Consider the following 24,598-nt stretch of genomic DNA (forward strand, 5'->3'; position numbering starts at 1 on the left):
AGTGCCTGCTAGGGTAGAGCAATGAGTAGGTGGAGGTAGATTAGAAGGGGAAGGTCTGTGTGATAGACAGAGATGAAGGCAGGGTCAGGGAGGCTGCAGCATGTATTCTGCTGCAGAGCTGGGCATGAGACCAAGGGATTGGATTTGCAGGAGCAGGGAAAGAGGTGAAGATCTACACTTAGCCTACCTGCTTCCCTGGCTGGAGTACCGTGTGGGTTCCCAGTGCACCACCACCAGCTGGCTAGTCTAGTGTTTGGTTTGGTTTGTTGTGTTTTGAAATAATCTCTAAAAAAAAAAAAATGGTGAGTGATCAAGGAAAGATACCTGACATTAACCTGACCTTCCACACATATCCTTTTTTTTTTTTTTTAGATTTGTTTATTTATTATACATAGTGTTCTGTCTGCATATATGCCTGCTTACCAGAAGAGGGCACCAGATCTCATTATAGATGGTTGTGAGCCACCATGTGGTTGCTGGGAATTGAACTCAGGACCTCTGGAAGAGCAGCCAGTGCTCTTAACCTCTGAACCATCTCTCCAGCCCTCCACGCATATCTTATGTTAGGATCAAGTGAGGGAGACCTTGGTGGGTTGGGACCAAGGTGTGCCGCTAAGAGACCACACTACACAATAGATCTCATGCAAGAGATTTATTGGGGAGGAGAGGAGCAAAAGACTGTCTCAGAGTGGGAACATGAGAGAGAAACAGACAGAATGGCTGGGAGGCAGAACGAGAGAGAGAGAGAGAGAGAGAGAGACAGAGAGAGAGAGAGAGAGAGAGAGAGAGAGAGAGAGAGAGAGGGAAAGGGAGGGAGAAGGAGGGAGAGAGGGTGCACGTGCACGTTGAGCCATGAGGGCAGGCTGCAGAGACAGACACCTGATTTCCAACACCACAAGCGTGTGCACACACTGCACACACATACCATACACAAATATAAAAAAAAATTGAAAAGATTCTTTTAAAAGTGATGTGGTTTTCCACATAATGCTAAGTGTTAATGGTGTTATTGGATATCTCTTCCTGTGTTCTTTTGTGCTTATTCTCTCACACACATCCAAAGAGAGGGGGGTGGGGATGGGGAACCGGCAGGCAGATACCCACCCATTCATACTATATTGAATTTTCTTTTGAGTTTGTTGCTCAGTAGGAACTTGATATATATTTTCTTTAAAAAAATTACTAGGAGCCAGGCAGTGGTGGTGCACACCTTTAGAGGCAGGCGAAGCAAGTTCCAGAACAGGCTCCAAAGCTACACAAAGAAACCCTGTCTCAAACAACAACAAAACAGTTTAAAAAAATTAGATGTTTTTCATGTGTAGTGTGACTTTGGAATCATTCTCTTTTGTTTCTTTGGTTTTGGTTTGTTTCTTTGGGGTCCCCCCCCCATCTCGACCAGCTTGCTTAGCGCACATCTTTACTACACATCACTAAGAATGTCAGAGGAAGAGATGTAAGCACTGCAAAAGCAGGACCACGTAGTGCTTAGAAAGAACAAAAATAAAGCTTGTTGCTCTTAGGTCCAGAGGAAACTCCAGTTCCCCGGACTCCAAAAGGCAGTCTAGATATCCAGAAGTGGGCCCAACCTGGACTATAGGAGGATTTCTGGTGGTTAGATGAAATCTGGCATTCCTTAGGATCTTGTGAAAGTGGTTCCCCTCTACTAGAAGGAGTCACTTCCCTTCTTCTGGCAGCTAGGACTTATGGTGCCTATGAGCATATCAGAGCTCTTGATAGCCTCCAGGCTCACTCAGTACCACGGGTTTCTGTTACACATTTCAGAGGTCTCTATCTTAGCCCTCCTCCTCTCCTCTCCTCCCCTAAACTCCTTCCGGCGGCGTTCTCTCCCACCCACACCCACCACGCCTGCTCCTCACTCTCCTAAACCTTGGCTGCTTTGGCTCTGCCACCACTCCCACCCCCACCCTTCTCCAGGCTCTGCTCCTGCTTCTCATTGCTTCCTGTTTTCTGTTCTCTCCTCTCTGCAGATAGCCATGTCAGTCTACTATTCTCTCTCTCTCTCTGGACTCTTCAGATGCCTCTGGCTGTTCTCTCCCTCCTAGCTACAATAAAAACCTTTCCCTTAACCACACCAAGGAGCAGTCATGTCATCAGCTTACACACTTACTACAAGAAAGCTCATGTTTGCAATGGTGTTAGTCATTAAAGCTGCTACCGCTGCCCTCTAATAACTACTTTAAAGATTAAATAAGGTGATGTACATGGCTAATGCCTGGACATAGTTGGTATTCAGAACTATATATTTCTTTTTACTGAGAGAATAAACATATTACTTTCAGGAAACTGTAAAGGGTCTCTAAAAAGAGCAAAATAAGCCGGACTGTGGTGGTGCATGCCTTTAATTCCAGTACTTGGGAGGCAGAGGCAGGCAGATCTCTCTGAGTTTGAGGCCAGCCTGGTCTACAGAGCGAGTTCCAGGCCAGGACAGTCTTTCAAGCTACACAGAGAAACCTTGTCTCAAAAAAAAACAAAAACAAAACAGTAAACTAAACTCCAGTGTACTAAACCTTGGAGTGAGGGCCACCCAGAGAGAGTAGCTGGCCTTCCCAGGGCGGCCTCTGGGGCTGGCTGAGCAGTGTGTAGTGCCGTTCTCTGGGGCAGCCAATGATAGATGGCGCACACTTGGGCTCTGTTCAAGGAGCTCGGACTCTGCTTGGGGAAAACGGATTTGTTGCAGGTAACTGGGGACAGTGGTGTGACAGAAGGTGCCATACGTTGGAATGGGAGGCGTGTCATCTCAGCAGGGCCTCTGTACCCGTCTGAGCTGTGCAGATGGCATGGTCAGATAGAGCTGGAGTCTGTGCCCCGAAGCAGAGCGGGCATAGGCTCCTGGTCTGCGTTGGATGCTTGATAGTTAGTGTGGAAATACCCATCATCCAGCTAACCAATTGGCAGTGCTGTGTTAGCCTGCGGTTTTCACTTCATGACGTGGATCTGTTTGCTGTTCCAGACCTGCCACAAAATGGGACAGTGCAGCTATCCAGTACTTTCAGAATATTCTAAGAGGTAAGGCCAGGGCATGTTTGCAGAATTGATACATATGGTGGCTTACACTTCTGTTGCCAGATGTCTAAGATCCACATGCATGACTGTTTGGCACTCCTTAAGTTACTCGGAGCCCCTTCCATGCCAGCTGTCACACTGATTATGTTCCTATAATTTTGCAGGTGGATTTGGATGTCAGTAATCGTCAGCTGAAATAAAAAAAAGCTGGCTGGTTGTGTAGAGGACCCCTCTCACAATAACAGCCCCTGCCTCTCTCTTAGATTGCTTTTAAATGCCGAGGGTGTACCAAGTGAATGTGTGTGTGTGGAGTTTCTTGATCCAGCATTTGGTGAAAAGCCTGACTTCTTTTAGGAGCAAGGGATAATAAGTATACATTTGTTGTGTAACAGTTATTGCTAACTGAAAGTATGTAAAATGTCTTTGTCGACTTTTGCCAACCTATGCAGGTCTGTCTGCGAGACCTGGGATTTGAAGACCTTAAAGAATAGGGTTGACTACAGTCTACTGCTGTAAACACCTTTCTTCAGTTTCAGTGTACTTTTTACATGAATGTAACAAAAAAAGCAGTAGTCCAAGGAAGGCTGAGTTCAGAAAAACATGATTAGAAAATCATGTAAATAGCTTCAAGTAAGCACACACTAATATTAACAGAGCAACCTTTTCCCAGAACTTTCTCAGGACAGAACAATTTAAACACAGTTGCCTAGCATGTACCATAGATTATATCTGAGAAAGCACAAAAGCAAGGCAGAAGCCATAACTGGTCAGTACACTGACCAGATTGGTTCTATAGCTGTGTTCTGACATCCAACAAGAATAAACATGTCTTATAAATTGAATGTAAATGTTTGTCACAGGAGGCATGAAATGACATCTAAGAACAATCCAGGGAACAAAATGCATCTTAGGTAAAAGGCCCCTCTCTGCCTTTTTTCCTGAAGCCTCTCTCACCGTTCCTCAAGGCGTTGTTGACCTTGTCATTCTTTTGACCGTGTTCCGACACTGTTTATGTTGCAGTATCTCCTAACTCATGTCGTCAGTATTGCTGTGCTGTGCCACCTTTAGGACTGTTCTGAAGTATGAGTGGATGTGAAAGGCCTAACTGTTACCAGTTATCTCGTGAAACTACGCTTGCTTTAAAACAAAACCAAACAAGCACACCTTAGTGTCAGCTCACTTGTCTGCCCATTTATTGCCATTCAGCAACTACCCAAGTGGAGGCCAAACTTTGTGCTGTGGAAGAAGATACCTTTGAGGTTTACCTTTATGCAACAATAAAAAATGAAAAAGTAAGTGAAAAATTTGGGGAGGAGAGGGTTGTTTTCTGGTTTTAGTTTTTTTGAGATAGTCTTGTGTAACCCAGGCTAGCCTTGAACTTTCAGTTTTGCTGAGGATGACCTTAATTTTTTTTTTAATAAAGTATAAGAAGATAAAACAAAAACTGCCACATCAGAGTTGGACAGGACAAACCAAGAGAAGGAAAAGAGCCCAGGAGAAGGCGCGGGAAGCAGAGGCTCGCTTGTTCCCACACTCAGGAATCCCATAAAATCCTTAAGCTGGAAGCCATAATGTATATGCAAGGGACCTGGTGCAGACCCATGCAGGCTGTGTGCATGCTGCCTTAGTCTCTTGAGTTCATGTGTACATTGGTCATGGTGACTTAGAGGGCCTTATTTTCTTGGTGTCCTCCATCCCCCCTGGCTCTTTACCCTCTTTCTGCCTCCTCTTCCTCGGGGTCCCCTGAGCTTTCAGGGGAGGTATTTGATAGTCATCCCATTTAGGGCTGAGTGTTCCAAGGTCTGTCCTCTTACTCTTCTGCATAATGTCTGGCTGTGGGGCAGTGTACTTATTCCCGTCTGCTTCAGGAGGAAGCTTCTTAGCTGATGGCTGAGCAAGGCACTGATACATGAGTGTAGAAGAATATCATTAGGAGTCATTTTGTTGCAGTTTTTAAAAGAACACTAGTATTTGGTTTTACCCTAGGTCCTTGGGCTATCTAGTCTCAGGTCCTTGGTCACCCAAGCAGTGGATGACTTTGTATTCTTAATTTTGCCTCTGCTCCCAAGTGCTAGAGATTGCAGGCATGGGCCACCATACCTGGTGAGATTTGTATTTTGGAAATGTTTATTCTTATTTTAAACTTTAATTCACACAGTGGGAGTTACTTTAACCATTGAAGGTCTAGCTTAGAATAGAAGCTGGTAGGGCTATTCCTTCAGTCATTCCTTCCATGTCTGTGTGTGTGTCTGTGCATGTGTACTAGTGAGAGACAGACACCTGGGGCCGTGCTGGGGCTCGTACTCTATCTCCCTTTCAGCCGCATTCCTAGCCTCTTTTGTTGGTATTAAAAACATTGACCTAAAGCTGGGTGGTGGTGACGCACACCTTTAATCCCAGCACTCGGGAGGCAGAGCCAGGCGGATCGCTGTGAGTTCGAGGCCAGCCTGGGCTACCAAGTGAGCTCCAGGAAAGGCGCAAAACTACGCAGAGAAACCCTGTCTCGAAAAAACCAAAAAAAAAAAAAACAAAAAAAAACATTGACCTAAAGCTGGGTGGTGGTGGTGCACACCTTTAATCCCAGCATTTGGGAGGCAGAAACAGGAGGATCTCTGTGAGTTCGAGGCCAGCCTGGTCTACAGAGCAAGTTCCAGGACAGCCAGGTCTACACAGAGAAACCCTGTCTTGGGAAAAAAAAAAAAATTGACCTGATCATTTTATTTGGATAGCATTCTTAGTTCTGTAATTTATTTAGTGTGTGTGCCCGTCTTGCTTGTTCATGAATATGTGTGGAGACCGGAAGTCAGTGTTGGTTGTTTTACCCTACTGCTTTGCAGCCTATTCTGTTTGTTTGAGAGTGCTGGGATTAAAGGCGTGCGCCACCACTGCCAGGCAAAGCATTAAGTTTTGATAGGATCTAGTTTTTTCAGTTTCCCCTTTTATGCTTAGTGCCCTCCCGCCAAATCTGTGCCTGGCCAGATGGAGTTAGCTTCCTCTCCCTCCAGGGTACATCTTGATTTCCTACAGCTTCTTATAGCTATTTTCTCGTGAAAACCATTAGGGCGTGCTAACATAGCAGGAGTTCCTGTCAAATTATGCTCCATGAAACATTTTTCAGGAATTTGGGGCTGAGTTTGAAATACTGATTGACTTTGTGAACATTGACTACACCCATCCAAATGGTAATTCATAAAATGTTTACATTTTTATAGGTTTGTGTAAATGATGATCTGGTTGCAAAGAACTTTGCTTATTACGTGTCGCCCATGGGGAATAAAAACCTTAATACTTTTGAGAAGCCCAGGCCCAGTCTCCATTCGGTGTCCTGCTCCAGTAAGCTCAGCCCGTCACTCACTCTGTGGCCGATGCTTCTGCAAGGAAAAGACTGTCCTGGACCAGAAAGTGAGTAGTATTTCATGTTGCTTCATCCTCCGCATACCAAGTTGTGTCTAAGCTCCTTCCTACTCGGAGACAGAAGCTCAGACTCCGTTTAATAACTAGTTTACTTCTTAGGAGCCTCTGATGGGTATTGTGGTCCTGGAGATGCTACTCTTTGTATTTATGAGACCAGGAAATTCAGACTTTATATTAATATTGAGCTACATTTTTCAAAAGTCCAAATAATACGTGGTTTAAAGATTTCAACAAAGTTGAACAAAGGTTTTGAATAGTTTTCAGACACTTTAGAGAGCTTTTTACTACAGATGATGCTTAGTGTGGACCATGGATGCAATTTCAAGTGTTCCTCTCTGCATTCAATTTTAGTCCCTCACACTGCTATTCCTTACTAGGTCTTCTATAATTTTTCTGCATAAGCAAGAGCAGAAGTAAATAATAAGGACTCTTTTTTGTTTGTTTGTTTGTTTATTTTGGTTTGGTTTGGTTTTTTTTTAAAGATTTATTTATTATGTATACAGAAGAGGGCACCAGATCTCATTACAGATGGTTGTGAGCCACCATGTGGGTGTTGGGAATTAAACTCAGGACTTCTGGAAGAGCAGTCAGTGCTCTTAACTTCTGAGCCATCTCTCCAGCCCTTCTTGTTTTGTTTTTTGAGACAGGGTTTCTCTGTGTAGCTTTGGAGCCTGTCCTAGATCTCGCTCTGTAGACCAGGCTGGCCTCGAACTAACAGAGATCCATCCTCCTGCCTCTGCCTCCTGAGTGCTGGGATTAAAGCCATGCGCCACCACCGCCCGGCCAGGACTCTTTTTTATTTCATGTTTTAGTTTTGAAATATTGTATGTTCTTTCAGACTCACGGGGCTTAGATTCTCTGGCACAGTCTCTCTAGCACACATGGCGTAAGGATGTTGCCAGTGACCTAGGGCCACCTGCTGCATTACTGGGTAATTCTTGCCAGTTTGGTTTCTTTCATAGCCAGCACAAAATCATACTCTGAGTGCACTGGAGAGTGAGCCCAGGGCCTCACACACGCTCTGCCACTGAGCTTTATTAAACCTCAGCCCATTTTTGTCTGTTTCAGACGTGGGTTCTTTGTTCTCTCTCTCTCTCTCTCTCTCTCTTTTTTTTTTTTTTTTTTTGGTTTTTCGAGACAGGGTTTCTCTGTGTAGCTTTGCGCCTTTCCTGGAACTCGCTTTGGAGACCAGGCTGGCCTCGAACTCACAGAGATCCGCCTGGCTCTGCCTCCCAAGTGCTGGGATTAAAGGCGTGCGCTGTCGTCGTCGTCGTCGTCGTGTCGCCGCCCCCACCCCCACTCCCCCCCACCTCCCACACCCCCACCCCCCCCACCCCCACCAACACCCCCACCCCCACCACCCCACCCCCCCCACCACCTCCCCCCCCACCCCACCCCCACCCCCACCCCCACCCCCACCCCCACCCCCACCCCCACCTGAATTCTTTGTCCTCAGAGTCTGTGTGCTGCAGTCCCTCTCAGTGTGGTTAGGTCTTCATGAGGAGACCTAACTCTGTGATGCCAGAAGGGGGAGGCCTGGCCCTGATAGACACCAAGCCCTTAGGACAAAAGAAAACCAGCACTGACTTGGTCCCCAGCACTTGCACACCGGAAAGACAGCGCCCCAGGAACCAAAGTGGCCAGCGCTTTGATCATGGATTTGCAGCCTCCAGAACTATAAGAAAATACATTTCTGTTGTTTAAGCAACTCACTCAGACTGATACAAATAGTTCTTGGGTATTTCTGTTTGAACATTTTTTTTCTTCTGTTTGCTTTTCCTCTTTGGAATTTCCTATGCCAGTGTGTGGAACAGGAATATAGATCTTAGTGATTGCCAGTTACACTGCATAAGAATTAAGTTTGTAGAAAGAAATAAAGGATAAGAGTTTAAGTAATTTCAACAGCTAGAGCAGCTTTAATTAACCTGAGAGGTGGCATCTCAGATCTGGTGCAGTGATCATGCAGATTCTAGGTTTCAAGCTGTAGCTAAGGATAGGAAAGGGGAAGGGGTTTTGTTTGGGGCAGAATGGGAAGTTTGACAGCTGAGTTTGGAACTGCAGGGTCTGTTGTCTGCAGCCAGCTGGCTGGTTGCTTCTGCAGTCTCCAGGAGTCTGGGGGCGGCAGCTGCTTTTTCTTTGGCAGTTCCCAGATAGCTGGCTGCTTGGGAATTTGAGCTCAGTTTAGGAACTTGGCTTTCTTTCCTTCTTTTTCTTTTCATTCTTTCTTTTCTTTTTGTGGAGGTTGATGTCCTGTACATTGTAGAAAGAGCATGTGTGTTGGATACATAATTGTGGCCTCCTTTGAAAAGTACAGCTTGCCAAGTTAGGAAAATTGCTTTATTCTTAGTAAATTGGTATATGAATTTCTACCACATTTTAGAAAAAAGGATTGAAGCAAAAATTTTTGAATTGCATTTATTTAGCGTGTATGCGTGCATGTGAATGTGTGCATATATATATGCCATGGGTGCCTGTGGAGGTCAGGAACAACTTACAATAGTCGGTTTTCGCCTTCCCGCATGAAGGACCTGTGATCAAACTCAGGTTGTCAGGCTTGGAAGCAAGGGCCTTTACCTGATGAGCTGTCCTGTCAGTCCCAAAGCAAGATTTTTAATTTTTATCCCTATAAGTTTAATATTAAATCTGCTAGATAATAATTCATGTGTTGAGATTTTGTAACAATGTTTGTTTTTATTATTTTTGTCCAATTTTATATAAATAGTTTTCAAGGTAGCTTTTTATTATCTTCATTTTGCAGATAAAGCTGTAAAATGTAAGGATTCCTTGAGAGACTCACGTAAAATTATGTTTGAGAAGAAGCAGCAGTGCCTCCCTTTAAAACACATAAACAAGGTTGTATGTTTAAATGTTCACTGAATATAAAGTTCATGTGACATTAATACTCCATTATGAACAGAAAGTGTGTTTCATATTTAGAAACCCATGAAGGATGTACTTTGTATGTTTGCTTTGATGGGGCAAGGTAGCTACCTCCTGCTTGTTGAGCTTCTGTTTCTGGGGAGTTGGAAGTGCTCTGTAAAAGGTTGTTGTGCTCACTAAACACAGATGTGTGACGGTCTGGATCAGGGGGACATTCACATAATTAATTTCACTTCTAATGTGCCTTAGAGTTCTTTTGACAAAGACAAATGAAAGTAATTATAGGGCATTTTAAACACTCATGTGAATACCAGTTGCCTGCTGTTTGACATTTTAATCTAATGATTATAGTGATGGCATTCTTTGACTCTGTGTGTGTGTGTGTGCGCGTGCGTGCGTGCACATATATGCATATGCATGCATGCATGAAAACTGTCTGGAATGATTGTTGATGAAAATAATTTCCATTATATTTTGATTCCAAAAATATAAATCTTAAAAGTGTGTGTTTTCTCCTTTTCTTCCTCCCTCCCTCTCTCCCTTCCTCCCTCCTTCCCCCCTTTCTTACAGTGTATTGAGTCTTCAGTATACTGGCCAACAAAAAGAGGCATAACCATATATGCTGATCCAGATATTCCAGCAGCAAGGTATTATTTGAAAAATCAGTTTAGCCGACTAGATCCATAGGACAGTATAATACAGCTTTACATAGTCATCTCTTCATGTTAGCGTTGGGGGAGGGGAACTTAGTTCCGGGACTACTGAGACTACCAAGCTGTGTGTGCCCAAATCCAAATATAAAAGTGGCATCATAGTTACATATACTCTACAACATTCTCATGTATATTTTAAGTCATCTCTAGATGACTTCTAATACCTACCTAATGCAATGCAAATACTATATAAGTAGTTGCTGTACTGTATTGTTAGGGAATAATGTCAAAGAATGAAATCTACGTGTTTAATACAGGCAGTTTGTTTTTGCCAAAATTTCCAGTCTGATTGGTTGATTGCACAAATGTGGAGTCCACAAATGCAGAAGGTCACATGTACAGTAAGTATGTAAAAGGTTGATGATAGACATATCTCCTACACACACACACACACACACACACACACACACACACACCACCACCACCACCACCACCACCACCACCACCAACAACAACAACAACAACAACAACAACAACAACAAAGGTGGTCTTGGAAATTTTGGCTCAAAATACACTACTTTAAAGGAAGGAAAAAATTCTTTTTACAACTGATTAGCTGGCAACACAGTGGACTGAAAGCTGGTAGTGGGTCTAGAATCCCTTTGTTGCCTAGTTGGACCCAGCTGTATCTATAAGGCACCTTCAGTGAACAGAGTGGCCATGATGTGAAGGTCGAGTAAATGCAGGCCACAGCAGCATAGCTGGGCAGGTTACAAATTTGGAGAAGCCCAAAGATGGCTCCTTGTCATCTCCCAAGTCTCCAACTGTAGCCCTGTCCTCTTTACGATGCATGGGATAGTATCGGTGAAATTAGAGGAAAGCTGTCCCACTTTCTGTGGATGTAGGACATATTGCTGATAGCTGCAGGGTTGGAGGTGGCCTTGGGGCAGGACCAGAAGAGAACAGAGACAAGAAGAAAACAGTGAGAACTCCTCAGGCTTGGGCCACAGGGCCCTGCCTCCTGTCTCTCTGCATGGCGGGCAGTCTTGATAGCTACATTTTGCTATGCAGTTGAGCATCTAGGCTACCCTCAGCTTGCCGGAGGAGGGGAAGATGAAGCAGTCTCCAGAATTGTGTTAGTTGCCAGGGTGTTTCTTACCCCGTGATTGCTTTGGGCCTGACCAGTTTCTGTTGTGGAACTAAACCAGTCTCAGCAGCAGAGGCTGTGGCCAGTACCAGGCAAGGGTCCATAGTCAGTGCTTAGCCTCTGTTCTCACAGACGCGAATCTAGGTAGATTAAGTGCTTCCTAACCACTGCTGCTTAAAATTTCTCCAGGAAGTAGTTATTTGTGGTTTGAACAAATTTGATAAAGTTTCCAGCCCAGTCTCAGCTTTGTTTTGAAGCAACTGATGGAAACTGTTCTGTCTCCAACTGGGTTCTTGTCAAGTAATCCTCCAAGAATGGAATAGGCAGGCTGTAAGGAATACAGACAGGGAAGTCCTTTGTCAATCAGGATGAACTGCCTTAAACATGGTAAAATAACTTAAAATGATGGCCATCCCAGATTTAAATGAAGCCTTTCAACTCTGAGTAGCCACAAGAACAAGGACAGGACCCTGTCCTCCAACAGTTCCTCTGTCATACAAGTAGGGCCTGTGGTTCCTCAGCAGTAGGGTCCCAGCATCTCGGTTCTAATGGGGACCATCAGCAGTGGCAGTTGCCTGTTTGAACTTATGAATAAATCTCTTCATGTGTTTTGGTTTCCAGTGGGTTTAGCCAGAAGCCAAATGAGAAGCCTCTGCGGTTGACTGAAAAGAAGGACTGTGATGAGAAGAACGGCTGTGTGAAGTAAGGCTTGGTTTGCTTGGCTGTGTGTTTCCCCTGACTCGAATTGTTTACTGAAACAGTTGTTGAAATGATAAGCAGGAAGAATTTACCTCTCTTGTTTTCACTTCAAACCTCCATTCTTACAAGACAGCAAATATCCAGGAAGTCCCCTGTAGGCTTTCAGCTGTGTCAGGGTGGAGTCGGTTAAATCTTAGTTCCAGTGTAAGGGGTCTTCTCATCCTGGTCCCTCGGTGAGGTGGACAGTTTTTAAATTGTGTTAGGTAGAGTTTTATACATTCTATGGCTCTTGATTTAGTGGGTGGTGTTTGCTTTCCTTCCCAGTTTTCTGATGATGAATGGGTTTGCCTCCTGTTCTCGTAACAGCAGAATAACTTCATTTGATACTTGTGTAGTCCATAAAACTGTCTGTACCCATGCTTCCGATTTTCCTATATTAGACTACCTGTAGCTGGAGTTTTCTCCAGTCCTGCCTGGCCCACAGTCAGGACAAATCTCTCTCAGCCACCAGTCCTGCAGTGGCTCAGACCCAACCAAGTAAACACACAGAGACTTATATTGCTTACAGACTGTATGGCTGTGGCAGGCTTCTTGCTAACTGTTCTTATATCTTAAATTAACCCATTTCTATTAATCTATAAGTTGCCACGTGGCTTGTGGCTTACCGGTATCTTAACATCTTCTCATGGCAGCAGCTGGCAGCATCTCCTGACTCAGCCTTCCACTTCCCAGAATTCTCCTCTCTCCTTGTCCCGCCTATACTTCCTGCCTGGCTACTGGCCAATCAGTGTTTTATTTATTAACCAATCAGAGCAACACATTTAACATACAGAACATCCCACAGCAACTACCAGCTGAAACTGTTTCACCTATGAGTAACTGGCTGCTCTGCAGTTACCAGACTGACAGCTTACAATAGTGGGTCCATGCTGTATCACTGTTCTTTATAAGTGTTAGCCTGCCGAGCCCCTTCCAAAGCCACCCCAAGCCCTGTATGTCCTGACTAGCACAAGCCCCTCAATGTTGAGGAATCAAGTGTGTTGAAGGCTGGTGTGGGGTTCACGGTGGGGCTGGTGGCTTCTAATACTGACACCCCCTCCCAGAGACTCCCTCCTGCCTCGTGCTTGTCATTTTTACTGTTATAAGTGACTCTTTTCCTTGGAACAAATAACTCTTTAGAAATTACAATTTACTTTGAGATGATAATTGTCTTCTCTTTCGTGTCTCTATCATAAAGCCTTGTCATACCTAGTAACTTGCTAAGTGCTCTTTGCTTAGTCCCGATTGGTGGAAAGTACAGTGGTTATTTGTCACCTACCATGTATTCCAGGGAGCTGAAGAAAGTCAGTATCCTAGTTAGGATCTCTAGTGCTCTGATGAAACACCACAACCAAAAGCAAACTGGCGAGGAAAGGCTTGTTTGGCTCCTTACACTTTCACATTATAGTCCTTCATTGCAGGAAGTCAGGACAGGCTTGAAAAGATTATTGCAAAAACATTTATCTAAAACCCAACTGGAACAAGGGCTAGTCAGGAAAAACAGTAGCTCTTGAGTCCCCAGGAGTGTGACTTAAAACACAGAGTAGGGCAGGCAAGATGGCTCAGTGGGTAAAGGCGCTTGCCACCAAGCAATCATGAATTCAGGCCCTGGGTCCCCACATCGTGGAAGGAGAGAACCTACTGCTTCAGATAGTTCTTTGATTTCCACACTTGCATAGACAAATGTGTGCAAAAATAATACATGGGTATTTTTTGTTGCTTTTTTTTTTTTTCAAGACAGGGTCTCTGTGTAGCCCTGGCTGTCCTGAAGCTCACTCTGTAGAGCAGGCTGGCCTTGAACTCAGAGGTTCTGAGTTCCTGCCTCTGCCTCCCAAGTATTAGCATTTAGTGTGGAACCAATGTAGGATTCAGCATCAGAGTAACTTGGTGGGTGTGGGCCAAGGTATGCTGCAAAGATCATACCATGCAACAGATTTTATATAAGAAGTTTGGGGGGGTGGCTGGGGCTGAGGTGATGGCTCAGAGGTTAGGAGCACCAACTGCTCTTCCAGAGGTCCTGAGTTCAATTCCCAGCACCCACATGGTGGCTCACAACCATCTGTAATGAGAGCCGACACACTCTTCTGTATATGAAATAAATAAATCTTAAAAAAAAAAAGAAGTTTGGGGGGAGGGCGATAAGGCTGTTTCTTAGTGGAGCCATGAGAGAGAGAGAGACAAATGGACAGGGAGACCAGAAAACAGAGAGAGCAAACAAGATAAATGATTTGGGATGGCAAGGATGTTGTATTTACCGGCAACAAGAACAGACCACAAAGCACATCAGAACCCACATTGAGTTTATTTGGTATGGAGTGAAGAAGGGGAAGGGATGCGTAGACTGGCTTTGAAAGAGGCATGACAGGAGAGGGAGTGTGAATCAGTGGAGCCTGCTTTCTAAAGGGGCCTTAGTGCGTGTACAAAGGTTGCGCAGCCACACACGTGCGTAGATTACATGGCGGCACACAGCCTAAGTCCCTGGGCTGGCCTGAATACTGACAGTGTGTGCATGGCAGTGGGGCCCTGTACGCGGCTAGAGATGCTGGAAATGCTGACATTCCACCCTTTTGTTTATTATAAGAAGGGAGAAGTTAGGGAGGCAGTGGACAGCGGTGAGGGTGCCAGGTTCTCAAATCTGCTTCCTGCTGACCTGGCGGGTGTTGGTCATCTTTGGGGGACTTGAGAAAGCTGGGGTGTTGCCTCTTGCACTTTGCTGTCCAGACTTTGTGGAGCTGGCAAGATGCTTGGCAGGACAGAAGATAAAATTAAGAAGAATTTTCCTTAGATCCTGGTATTGGAGAAATTATTTTGGCCACTCCACGTAGTTAAAAGGATATTTATTTAATGGCGTAACTCACAAATTAAGTGAAAGGTAGGTCGCAGGGTCTGGGGAAGGTGTAATGCAGTCCAGCGGTGTTCTCCGGAGCTCTGCACAGTCTACTTTCACCGTTCAGTGTCCCGGCACAGAGAGCACGCACAGAGAGAGCGCTGGCCCATCCAGCTCTCAGGTCTCCAGGCGCCTCCCCTCGCCCCGCCTCGTAGGCTTGACAGTTGCCAGAGTCTCAATGGGGGTTGGAACTTCCAGATCCAAGCTGGAATGGCTACCCACTACATCCTGATAATTTGGGGGTGGGGATGTCCCCAGACCAAGGAAAGGTGAGATAGTACTTATCTGGAGTGAGTCTGGCCTGTTTGGGGTGGGGGAATCCAGAATAACTCCCTGGAGCTTACAAGAATTCTTAAGTTTAAAAAAGATAAGTTTTAGACACATTGAAAAGCAACCCAAGGGAATTTAAAGTCCTGAGCTTGTGGCTATGATGATGTAGTGGTAGAGTGTAGTGTTTGATATTGTGCTCAAGCTAGATTAATGCTTATCAGAATTCTAACGATTATGGACAGTCACATAGCAAGAGAGCTAGGAATCTGGAGTGGGCTTTATTCTCTTATTACCAGTTAAGCTTTCCTATGTCCATCTAAGCAAACCTTAAGGCACCTGTTCCTTTACCATCATACCCTCGGGAGACACAGGTGACTGATTGCTGAGAGTAGTCAAAAATAAGGAGCTGTGTTACAGTGAGTCTCCCTTTAAGTATGGGGTATGAATATCTCTGGGGTGGTGTTGTTTCTTACCACCCAGCTACATTTGACAGTCTTTATGTCTCTAGCTCTGTGGCTAATAGTTGGTAGTCCTGTAACAACAGCTAGTTAGTTTAATTAGAGACTTTGAATATGGTATTGGAAATTGATGAAGCACAGTGTGATTAGTAAAGACAGGAGAAGGCAGAGGGGGGGGTCAGGAAGGAAAGCATATGGGGTTCCTGATCCAGTAGAGTTGAGTACGGTTGTGGGATGAAGCCTCATTCTTCTGGAATTAGAGACAGGGTAGTTGATATTGATTTCCTCTGGAACTTAAGAGAACAAGGCCCTGTTTGGGTTGTGGTATATAAGAAAAGATTATCCTGAGGTGGGGAAGTAAAGGGTTTGAGGTGAGATAGGGGAATGCATTGAGGGAGGTTCTCAAGCTTAGCAGCTATGGGCATTACAAGAATTACTTTGAAGGGGCCCTGCCATTTAGGGAAAGGGGGTGAGGGGCGTTGGTCTGGAGGAGAGAGAAGGACCTGATCCCCGATGTTAACTGGGGGTGGACAGGGGTTAGCATATGACTGGGGTAGGGAGTAGTCAGTAAAGTTCCATAGGAAGGAACAGAGATGATGGAGTAGGGGGGGTCAGTAGGTGATCAGGAAGAGGTGAGGCTTTGGATGGGAGGCCTGGGGTTAGAACTGGCCCTCCCAAACGTGAGTTAAAATGGTGCGATTGAAAGGGGTCACTTGGGGAGGGACCGGAGCCTGAAAAGAGTTTTACCCAGTCAAGGTGAAGTTCCTGTGACATTGTAACAGCAGTATTTTTTAAGGAGTGGTTAGTTTGTTCTGTCTTTCCTGAGAACTGGGGGTGATATAGACTATGAAAGTGCCAGGGGATGCAAAGAGCTGTAGATGTTTGTGAGATCTTGGAGGTGAGTTCAGGACCATTGTCTGACTGGAGAGAGGTAGGAATCCCAAACTGACTGTCTGAGCCCATTTGTTCGTAATTGGAAAAGCTTTAGTCCAGCCTGAGAACGTATCTACTAGAACCAGGAGATACTTAATGTGTATGACTCTACAGTGTAGGCACGTGAGTAAAATCAAGTTGCCAGTCAGTCCCCAGGAGGAAGCCACTAGCCTGGTGGGTAGCAAAAGGGATGTGATGATATTTTGATATTAGGGTCTGACCTTTGACAAAGTTTACAAGAGGCAGTAATAGTTTTTATAAAATATAAGCCCTCGGGTGGGCTGGAAGTGAGCCTTGAAAAATTGAGACAGAGCCTGGCTATTAGGATGAAAGAGCTGGTGTGGATAGGACAGAGTGTCGGGGTGACTGTGAGGATGTGGGTTGTGTATGGACTCGCTGTGGTGGCTGAGGTGAGTGTGGGCCCTGGAGGGCTGCTGCTCTAACTGCCTTGTCAGCTCCGTTATTTCCTGAGAGATGATGGAGCTGTAGCTCTGATGAGACTGGCAGTGAATAATTCCTATAGCTTTGGGGAGGTGGGAGGCGTTTAGCATGGCCATAATTTGACCTGAGTTAGTTATGGATCCTCTTTTTGTTGTAAATACTCCACACTCTATTCAGATGGCAGCATGGGACAGGAGGCTATCGAAAGCATATTTGGAGTCTATGTAAACATTATGGACTGTCCTTGTGCTCATTGGAAGGCACAGGTGAGAGCCAGGAGTTCAGCCTGCTGGTTAAGTGGTGTGGGCGGGGAATGTCTGTGTGTCAGCCACCTCAGGATCTGACACTGTGGTGTAGTCTGCTTTACGGGTCCCCGCATGTAAAAAGGAGCTGCCGTCTGTGTACCAGGGATAGGTGGCCCGAGGCATTGTGCCCGCCTGGATGGGTGAAGATGGGGCAGTAGATCTTCTAGGGCTCCAGTGCAAGAATGGGACGGGGGGTGGTCAGCATGGGGTTGAAGAGGAAGGCTAGAGATACTGAGGGGTGGGCAAGATTGAAAATAAGTGTGGCCCCTTCCGCTAGTGCCGCTTGGAGAGAGAACTCGGGGAGGAGGTAGAGTTTGTAAGCCTTTGTAAGTTAAGAGATGGGACAGGATGTGAGAGGAGGAGAGAGTGGTGGGTGACGCAGAGGTTGGTTTCTTTGCTCTGTGAATGAGGAGCTCGGCAGCTGCTGAAGCTCGTATGCAAGGTGCCCAGCCTGAGTGGTGAGCTCTGGTTTCTTTGACAGGTGTGCTACAGGTGCAAGGGGGTCCAGCTGGTGGTCTAGGACCCCAAGGACACATCCCTCTTTCTCTGTTATATAGAGGGAGAAGGGACCAGTTAGGTCTGGGAGATGAAGGGTGGGCCTGGAGGAAGGCTGTTGGAGCTTCTGAAAGGGCTTAGTAATGGGATGGAGGAGGGGTCATGTGGAGGGCCAGGGCTGCCTTGTGTAAGGGGCGAGTGAGGAGAGAAAAGGGGGGAGCCAGGAATGTAAGAAGCCAGCCATTCCTAGAAGTGATAAAATCTCTTCTTTAGTAGAGGGGACTGCCAGAGACTGGGTTAGGTGCTTTCTATCCAAAGTAATGGCTTTATGGGGTAATGGTTAGACCCAAGTAGGTGACCTGAAGGGTGGACAGTTGGACCTTGGAAGGTGAGACTCCTTAGCCCTGGCTGGACAAGAAGTGTAGGAGAGCAGAAGTGTTAGTTTGGCTAATTTGTAAGGATGGGCTACAAAGTAGAATGCCATCCACATACTGTATGAGTTTAGATTTGGGGAGAGATAGAGAGAGAGGGTCAGAAGCTAGGGCCTGGCCAAAAAGATGTGGGCTGTGCCTGGGTCCCTGGGGTAGGACAGTCCAGGTGAGCAGGGTGGTGAGGTGGGTGTCGGGGTCGGTCCAGGTGAGCTGGGTGGAGAGGTGGGAGTTGGGGTCTGTCCAGGTGAGCTGGGTGGAGAGGTGGGTGTCGGGGTCGGTCCAGGTGAGCTGGGTGGTGAGGAGGGTGTTGGGGTCGGTCCAGGTGAGACTGAGTGCTGAGAGGGATGGAGAAGAAGGTGTCCTTGAGATCTGGAACTGAGAAGTGGGGGGTTCTGAGGGGACAGTGGAGAGGAGAGGAGTGTGTGAGGGTAGGGACCACAGGATGGAGGGGGGCCACTGCAGAATCAATGAGCTGGAGGTCTTGAACCAGGCAGTAGGTTCCGTTAGATTTCTTAACCTGCAAGAATAGGGGTGTTGGCTGGGCGGTGGTGGCACACACCTTTAATCCCAGCATTCGGGAGGCAGAGCCAGGTGGATCTCTGTGAGTTCAAGGCCAGCCTGGTCTCCAAAGCAAGTTCCAGGAAAGGCACAAAGCTACACAGAGAAACCCTGTCTCGAAAAACCAAAAAAGAAAAAAAAAAAAAAAAAAAAAAAAAAAAAAAAAAAAAAAAAAAGAATAGGGGTGTTAAAAGGAGAAGATGTAGGGCAAAGCAGCTTTTTCCTTAGAAGGTCAGAGGTAATAGGTTGAAGTCTCCTAAGGCTCTGGAGTGAGAGAGCCTGCTGGGCTTGGGTAATGTTCCAGGTAGAGTCCTGTAACTGGATGGCAGTGGGGGAATGGTGCCTAGCAACAGCAGGGTTTTGAGTGTCCCAGACTTGGGGGTCCACCTGGGAGGCTGGCAGAGGAAATGGCATGTTGGAACCAGTAGGGCGGGTGGCTAGGAGGATGAGGAGAAGAGGAGCTGCTGGCAAGTCTGGGATCGGGCAAATGGGGGGAGCAAAAGAGATAGAAGTTTCCACTTTGGCTAAAAAATCTCTTCCCATTAAGGGTACAGGGCAAGTTGTTACAACCAAAAATGAATGGGTGAGAGGGGTACCCCTGAAAATGCAATTGAGTGGTGGGTCTGATGAGGTAGGTAAGGCTGTGCCCTACCCCAACAATAGGGAGACGAGAAGGAGAGGTGGGTCCTTAAAATTCCCTCAGCACCAGGTAAGTGGCCTCGATGTCCAGAAGGAAGGAGATGGGCTGCCCTGATCCCGTGATGGCTACCCTTGGCTCCCTGTCAGAGATGACAGTGCTCACATCAAGGGAGCCCCAGCAGCCTCAGTGGCCAGGCTTGCAAGGTTGGCTGGGGGGTGGTCTACACTTGATGTTCCCATGCCACGAGGTGCACAGGGGTAGTCAACTGACCAGTGTCCCTCTTGGTAGCACTTTGGGCATAGCCCAGGTGGCCCGAGGGGATTAGGACAAGCCTGGGCCCAGTGACCTTCCTCACCACAACTGAAGCAAGGACCCAGTGGTCTGCGAGCCCCAGGGGGTAAGGAGCCTGGGGAAGTCACTGAGGCCAATCAGATGGCTTTAGACAGCATTTGGTATTTTTGTTTACAGGTTTTTTTCATTCTCCCATGGTTCACCTTAAAGGCTAGCACTAAGGCTTCTGCCTGTGGGGTTGGGACCCTCTCTCTAGACGCTTAAGCTTGGTCTTAATGTCGGGTAATTTCTGGGAAAAGAAATGGGTCCTAAGGAGCTGTCTGCCCTCTGGGTTCTCAGAGTCTAGGTTAGTATGTTATAAGAGGGCTTTTGTGAGACATTCTAGAAACTGAGATGGATTTTTCTATCCTGAACGATTTCCTGGAGTTTCTTACAGTTCACTGGTTTAAGAGCAACCTTACAGAGACATCTCAGGAGGCAGGTTGTAATTTGGTCTCTAGCTAGAGCACCTCCTAGGGTGTTACAGTCCCATCTAGGTCTTGATCAGGGACTGCCTCTGCCCCAGGTGGATGAGCTACATTAGTCTGGTGAATTTTGTCAGTGTCGATCTTTCCTGATCCCAAATTTGCCTGCTCTCCTCAGGAAGTAGGTTGTTAGTTAGTATCATATATATATCCTGAAAGGTGAGACTGGGTAATATATTGGAATTCTTTCATGTAAGAGGTATAAGAACACAGTTTCTTTTCTATTTGAGAGTTTTGCTACTGCAAAGGGAGAACTGTGGCCAGGGTTCCTTAGTGGCTCAAGAATTCGTGACAGGAGGAATGGAAATCGGTGCCGAGTCCAACGGTTGGAGAGGAGGGAGAGGCTGGAGGAGCTGAGGGAGCAGCTGTATGTTGAGGTCAGAAAGCGGGATGGGGGCCGGGGGGTTCACTAGCAGGGTCCAGAGTAGTGGGGAGGGTTCCTCTAGTTCAGATTGTATAGCTAGGAGCACATGAGCCAGTGAGCAGGAAGCACAGACAGGGTTTGGAGCTTAGGTAAAAGAAAGCTTGTATTTAAGGCAACTCTTTCCATCTACCCATCTGCTGGCAAAAGTTAGAAAGCTCCCGTAAAATATGAGACTCTAAAGTGCCATTAGGCGGCCATTTTAACTGGTTTTCTAAGGGGTATTTGGGCCATTTTTGGGTGCAAAGGTGATTCGTTTAGAAGCCTTTAATTAGGGCATTAAGCATGGAGGTTTGAGATTTTCTAAAAGGCATCCCAGAGGAGATGCTGGGCTTGTTCATTCATTCATTCGTTCATTTATTCATTCATCCATCCATCCATCCATCCATCCATCCATCCATCCATGTATGTATGTATGTATGTATGTATATTTTATGTGCATTGGTCTGTCTATCTGTCTGTCTATCTATCTATCTATCTTTTATGTGCATTTGTATTTTGCCATGGGTGTCAGGTATCAGAGTCTAAATCCCTGGAACTGAAGTTACAGATGGTTGTGAGCTGCCACATGGTTGCTGGGAATTGAACTCAGGTCCTCTGGAAGTGCAGTCAGTGCTCCTAACCGCTGAGACATCTCTCCAGCCTCTGAGATGCTGGGCTTATATTGCTGGTAGGCTTATTCCCCATGAGTGAGGAAAAAAAAAGTCAGGTCCAGTGGCTTAAGAGAGGATCGATTGAGAAGGCATAGGCTGCTCAGTGAGTCATCAAAGAGCAGGGGCCCGAGGGACCCAGGGCCCAAGACATGAGAAAGTCACAAACTGTCCATTGAGTTGTCACTCAAAGAACGGGCTTAGGGACAGAAGGTCCGAGAGCCACAAACGGGGCCTCACTTGTGGGTGATGGACAGAGATGATTGTCAGTGAAAGGGACCAGCTGTAGCCCTGAAGGCGGTGGCTGGGGGTTCCTCAGCCTCCAAGAACACCGGTGGGGTGCCAGACAACTGATTCCCAGGGGAGCGTTTGTGCTGATCAGGAGAGGGAGACCCACCAACTGTAGCAGCCAGTGTCATGTGGCAGGACCTGGTCACCAGGTAGTTGGAATGTGGGCTGTAGTCAAATATTATTTTAAGGTGTGTTACTTTTGTTTATGTTGCATTTGTTTAACTCTGTGAAACAATCTGATGATCTAAAACACCTGATGGTCTAAATAAGGAACTGGCCAATAGCAAGGCCAGGAGAAAGGGTAGACGTGGCTGGCAGGCAGAGAGGATAAATAGAAGGAGAAATCTGGAGGAAGGATCTAGGGATGAGAGAGAAGAAGGAACCAGAGAAGGAGGAGGACATCAGGGGCCAGCCACCCAGCTACACAGCAAGCCACGGAGTAAAAGTAAGATTTACAGAAGTAAGAGAACAGGAAAAGCCCAGAGACAAAAGGTAGACAGAATAGTATAAGTTAAGAAAAGCTGGTTAGAAACTAAGCCAAGCTAAGGCTGGGCATTCATAAATAAGATTCATCTCTGAGCCGGGTGGTGGTGGCACACACCTTTAATCCCAGCACTCAGGAGGCAGAGCCAGGTGGATCTCTGTGAGTTCGAGGCCAGCCTGGGCTACCAAGTGAGTTCCAGGAAAGGCACAAAGCTACACAGAGAAACCCTGTCTCGAAAAACCAACAAAAAAAAAAAAAAAAAAAAAAAAGATTCATTTCTGTGTGATTTTATTTGGGAGCTATATGGCAGCCTCCAAAAAGAGCAAAAAGCAAACAACAACAGTGGGCTGTCGAAGATGAACCAGGTCCAGTAGGGTCTCAGTGCACCCCGGGGCTCCAGGAGGGCCTATTGAGTCTCAGCACCAGAATGCTGACAATGCATGTGCGGTCATAGAACCCTGGAAGTGGCTAGAGATGCCAGAAATGCTAACAAAGGACCCTTGAAAGGATTGATGACCAGTGATGGTGTAGCTGCTGAGTCCCTGAGGCCAGGCTGGGAGGGTGTTTAATTTCTAACATTCCTCCCTTTTGTTTATAAAAGATGAGGAAATAGAAAGGGGTGGTGTTGAGGCAGCAATGAGGGCATCATGCTCTTTAGACTACTTCCTGTTGTCTGGGGGTGTTGACATCTTTAGGGACCCAGGAAAGCTGGGATGCTGGCCAAGTCCTGGAAGAGCACCCACTGTCCAGGCTGTATGGGATCATCTGGGGCTAGGAAAGTGCAAGCCTAGTTGAAGCAGTCTGTGAGGCTGGGCCACCTGGGGCTAGCTGTTTTGAAGCTGAGGGTTATGGATGTTGAGGGAACGCCTGGACGTGGCAGATGGTGGATCAGATATATATTAGGGGCAAAAGAAAGTTAAGGAGTTTAGCAAGAATATTTTCCCTAGGTATACATTTGAAATTTTTAGGCCCATGGTCCTGGTAGTTGAGGGAAGGTAGTCCCAAGCACAGGGAAAGGGGAAGAGATCTACCCTCAGGAATAGGCATGTAGAGAAACAGGCTGTTATTGACAGGAGTTCTTATCTGGAGTCCATTTGAACCATGAAAGGTGGATTCAGGCCAGATCTCTGAAGCTTACAAGAAAATTTCTAAGTTTACAAAAAAGAAATTTTTTTAGCCATGTAGCATCCTCACTGTTTGTACAGTGCTGAGATCCACAGTGGAGAAAAGCTCAGAGCGGACAGAGAGGACAAAGGCTCACTTGATCTTGATTTTCAGAATGAATACAGACCATGACAGCTGGGCAGCTTTCATCTCTACCAGAAGACTGGGTGTATATAGATTATAGACATTTTTAGCACAATGAGAAGCACTTTTAAGTCTATACTTAGAAGACAACCAAAGGAAATTTAAAATTTTAAGCTTGTGACTATAATAATAGTTGTCAGTACTTACCAGAGGTAGATTAATAGCTTATCAGAATTCCATTGATTAATGTTAAAACTCTGAATTTTGAAGTCTTAGTACAATAGTAGCATATCGAAGGAAAGAACTCTAGAGCATTTTTCATTCTTTTTAAATACCTTAAATCACTCTCTTATAACTTGAGCTTTCATGTCCTTTGACCTTACATGACTTGCATTTACCTACCTTAACATCTTCTTAGACCCTAAAACATTTTCTTAGGTCCTGTGGTGGTTTGAATAGGCTCAGTCCCCATAGACTCGTGTGTTTGAATGCTTGGCCTATAGGGAGTGACACTGTTGGGAGGTGTGGCCTTATTGAAGGAAGTGTGTCACTGTGGGGGCAGGCTTTGAGGTCTCCTGTGGTCAAGCTATGCCCAGTGTGGCACACAGTTCACTTCCTGGTGCCTCTGGATCAAGATGCAGAACTCTCAGTTTCCTCTTTAGCACCATGTATGCCTGCATGCTGCCATGCTTCTCGCCATAATTATGGACTAAATCTCCGAAACTGTAAACCAGCCCCAATTAAATGTTTTCCTGCATAAGAATTACAGTGGTCACTGTGTTTCTTCATAGCAATAGAAACCCTAACTAAGACAGATCCTTAACTCTTAAGCTTTAAACTTCACACCTTTTTTCTATCCAATCATTCATCTCAAGATACAGGTGGTTGATTACTGAGAGCAGTCATTGTAAATTAAAGCAAGTTCCTTTAAAGAAATAGTAAAAAGATACTTTGAAATCTGTTTTGTAGTTTATCTCTTTTTGGAGTCTGATAGCAAGGTACACTGTGTCTAGATCTAGTAGTAGCTTTAGAAGAGTGAGGCCTGAGGCCTGACTTAGGTTTGGAAAGAAGTGAGAAGACAGCTGAAACCTCTGTTGCTGCCTTGAACTGACAAAGCCATCATTAGCCTAGTTGTCGACACCATCAGAGATCTGAGAAGGGCGGATTTCACCTGAGGAAGCAGAAGTACAGACCATGCAGCTTCCTAATCTATTGAAAATGACAGGGACTTACTGGCTACTTGGACAGTCACCCTAGGTTCCTCTGTGGCCATCGGGGGCAGAGGTCTCAGGCAACATCAGTCTTCAGCCACCAGGCCAGAAGACCCAGCAGACTTTCCTGTGGAGGGGAACTTCTGGGGCGACTGGCCTACCTTGTCTATGCAAAGCGGGGTAATCAACTCCCCAGTGTCCTGC

The 24,598-nt window shown here is 46.0% G+C and overlaps 1 protein-coding gene across 3 annotated transcripts in view; it reads left to right on the forward strand.

Moving 5' to 3' along the window:
- The window catches only part of Tdrd12 (tudor domain containing 12), an 85,268-nt gene that overhangs the window by 22,735 nt on the left and 37,935 nt on the right, over positions 1-24,598 (forward strand). For all 3 annotated transcript variants that reach the window (XM_028877765.2, XM_037199385.1, XM_037199388.1), the window contains exons 5-10: positions 2,972-3,027; positions 4,231-4,316; positions 6,237-6,426; positions 9,197-9,291; positions 9,889-9,965; positions 11,740-11,820. In XM_028877765.2, coding sequence (XP_028733598.1) covers positions 2,972-3,027; positions 4,231-4,316; positions 6,237-6,426; positions 9,197-9,291; positions 9,889-9,965; positions 11,740-11,820 — 585 coding nt within the window. The remainder of the gene's footprint in view (positions 1-2,971; positions 3,028-4,230; positions 4,317-6,236; positions 6,427-9,196; positions 9,292-9,888; positions 9,966-11,739; positions 11,821-24,598) is intronic.

This window comes from Peromyscus leucopus, chromosome 1, assembly GCF_004664715.2.
Source record: "Peromyscus leucopus breed LL Stock chromosome 1, UCI_PerLeu_2.1, whole genome shotgun sequence".
NCBI classification, from domain to species: Eukaryota; Metazoa; Chordata; class Mammalia; order Rodentia; family Cricetidae; genus Peromyscus; species Peromyscus leucopus.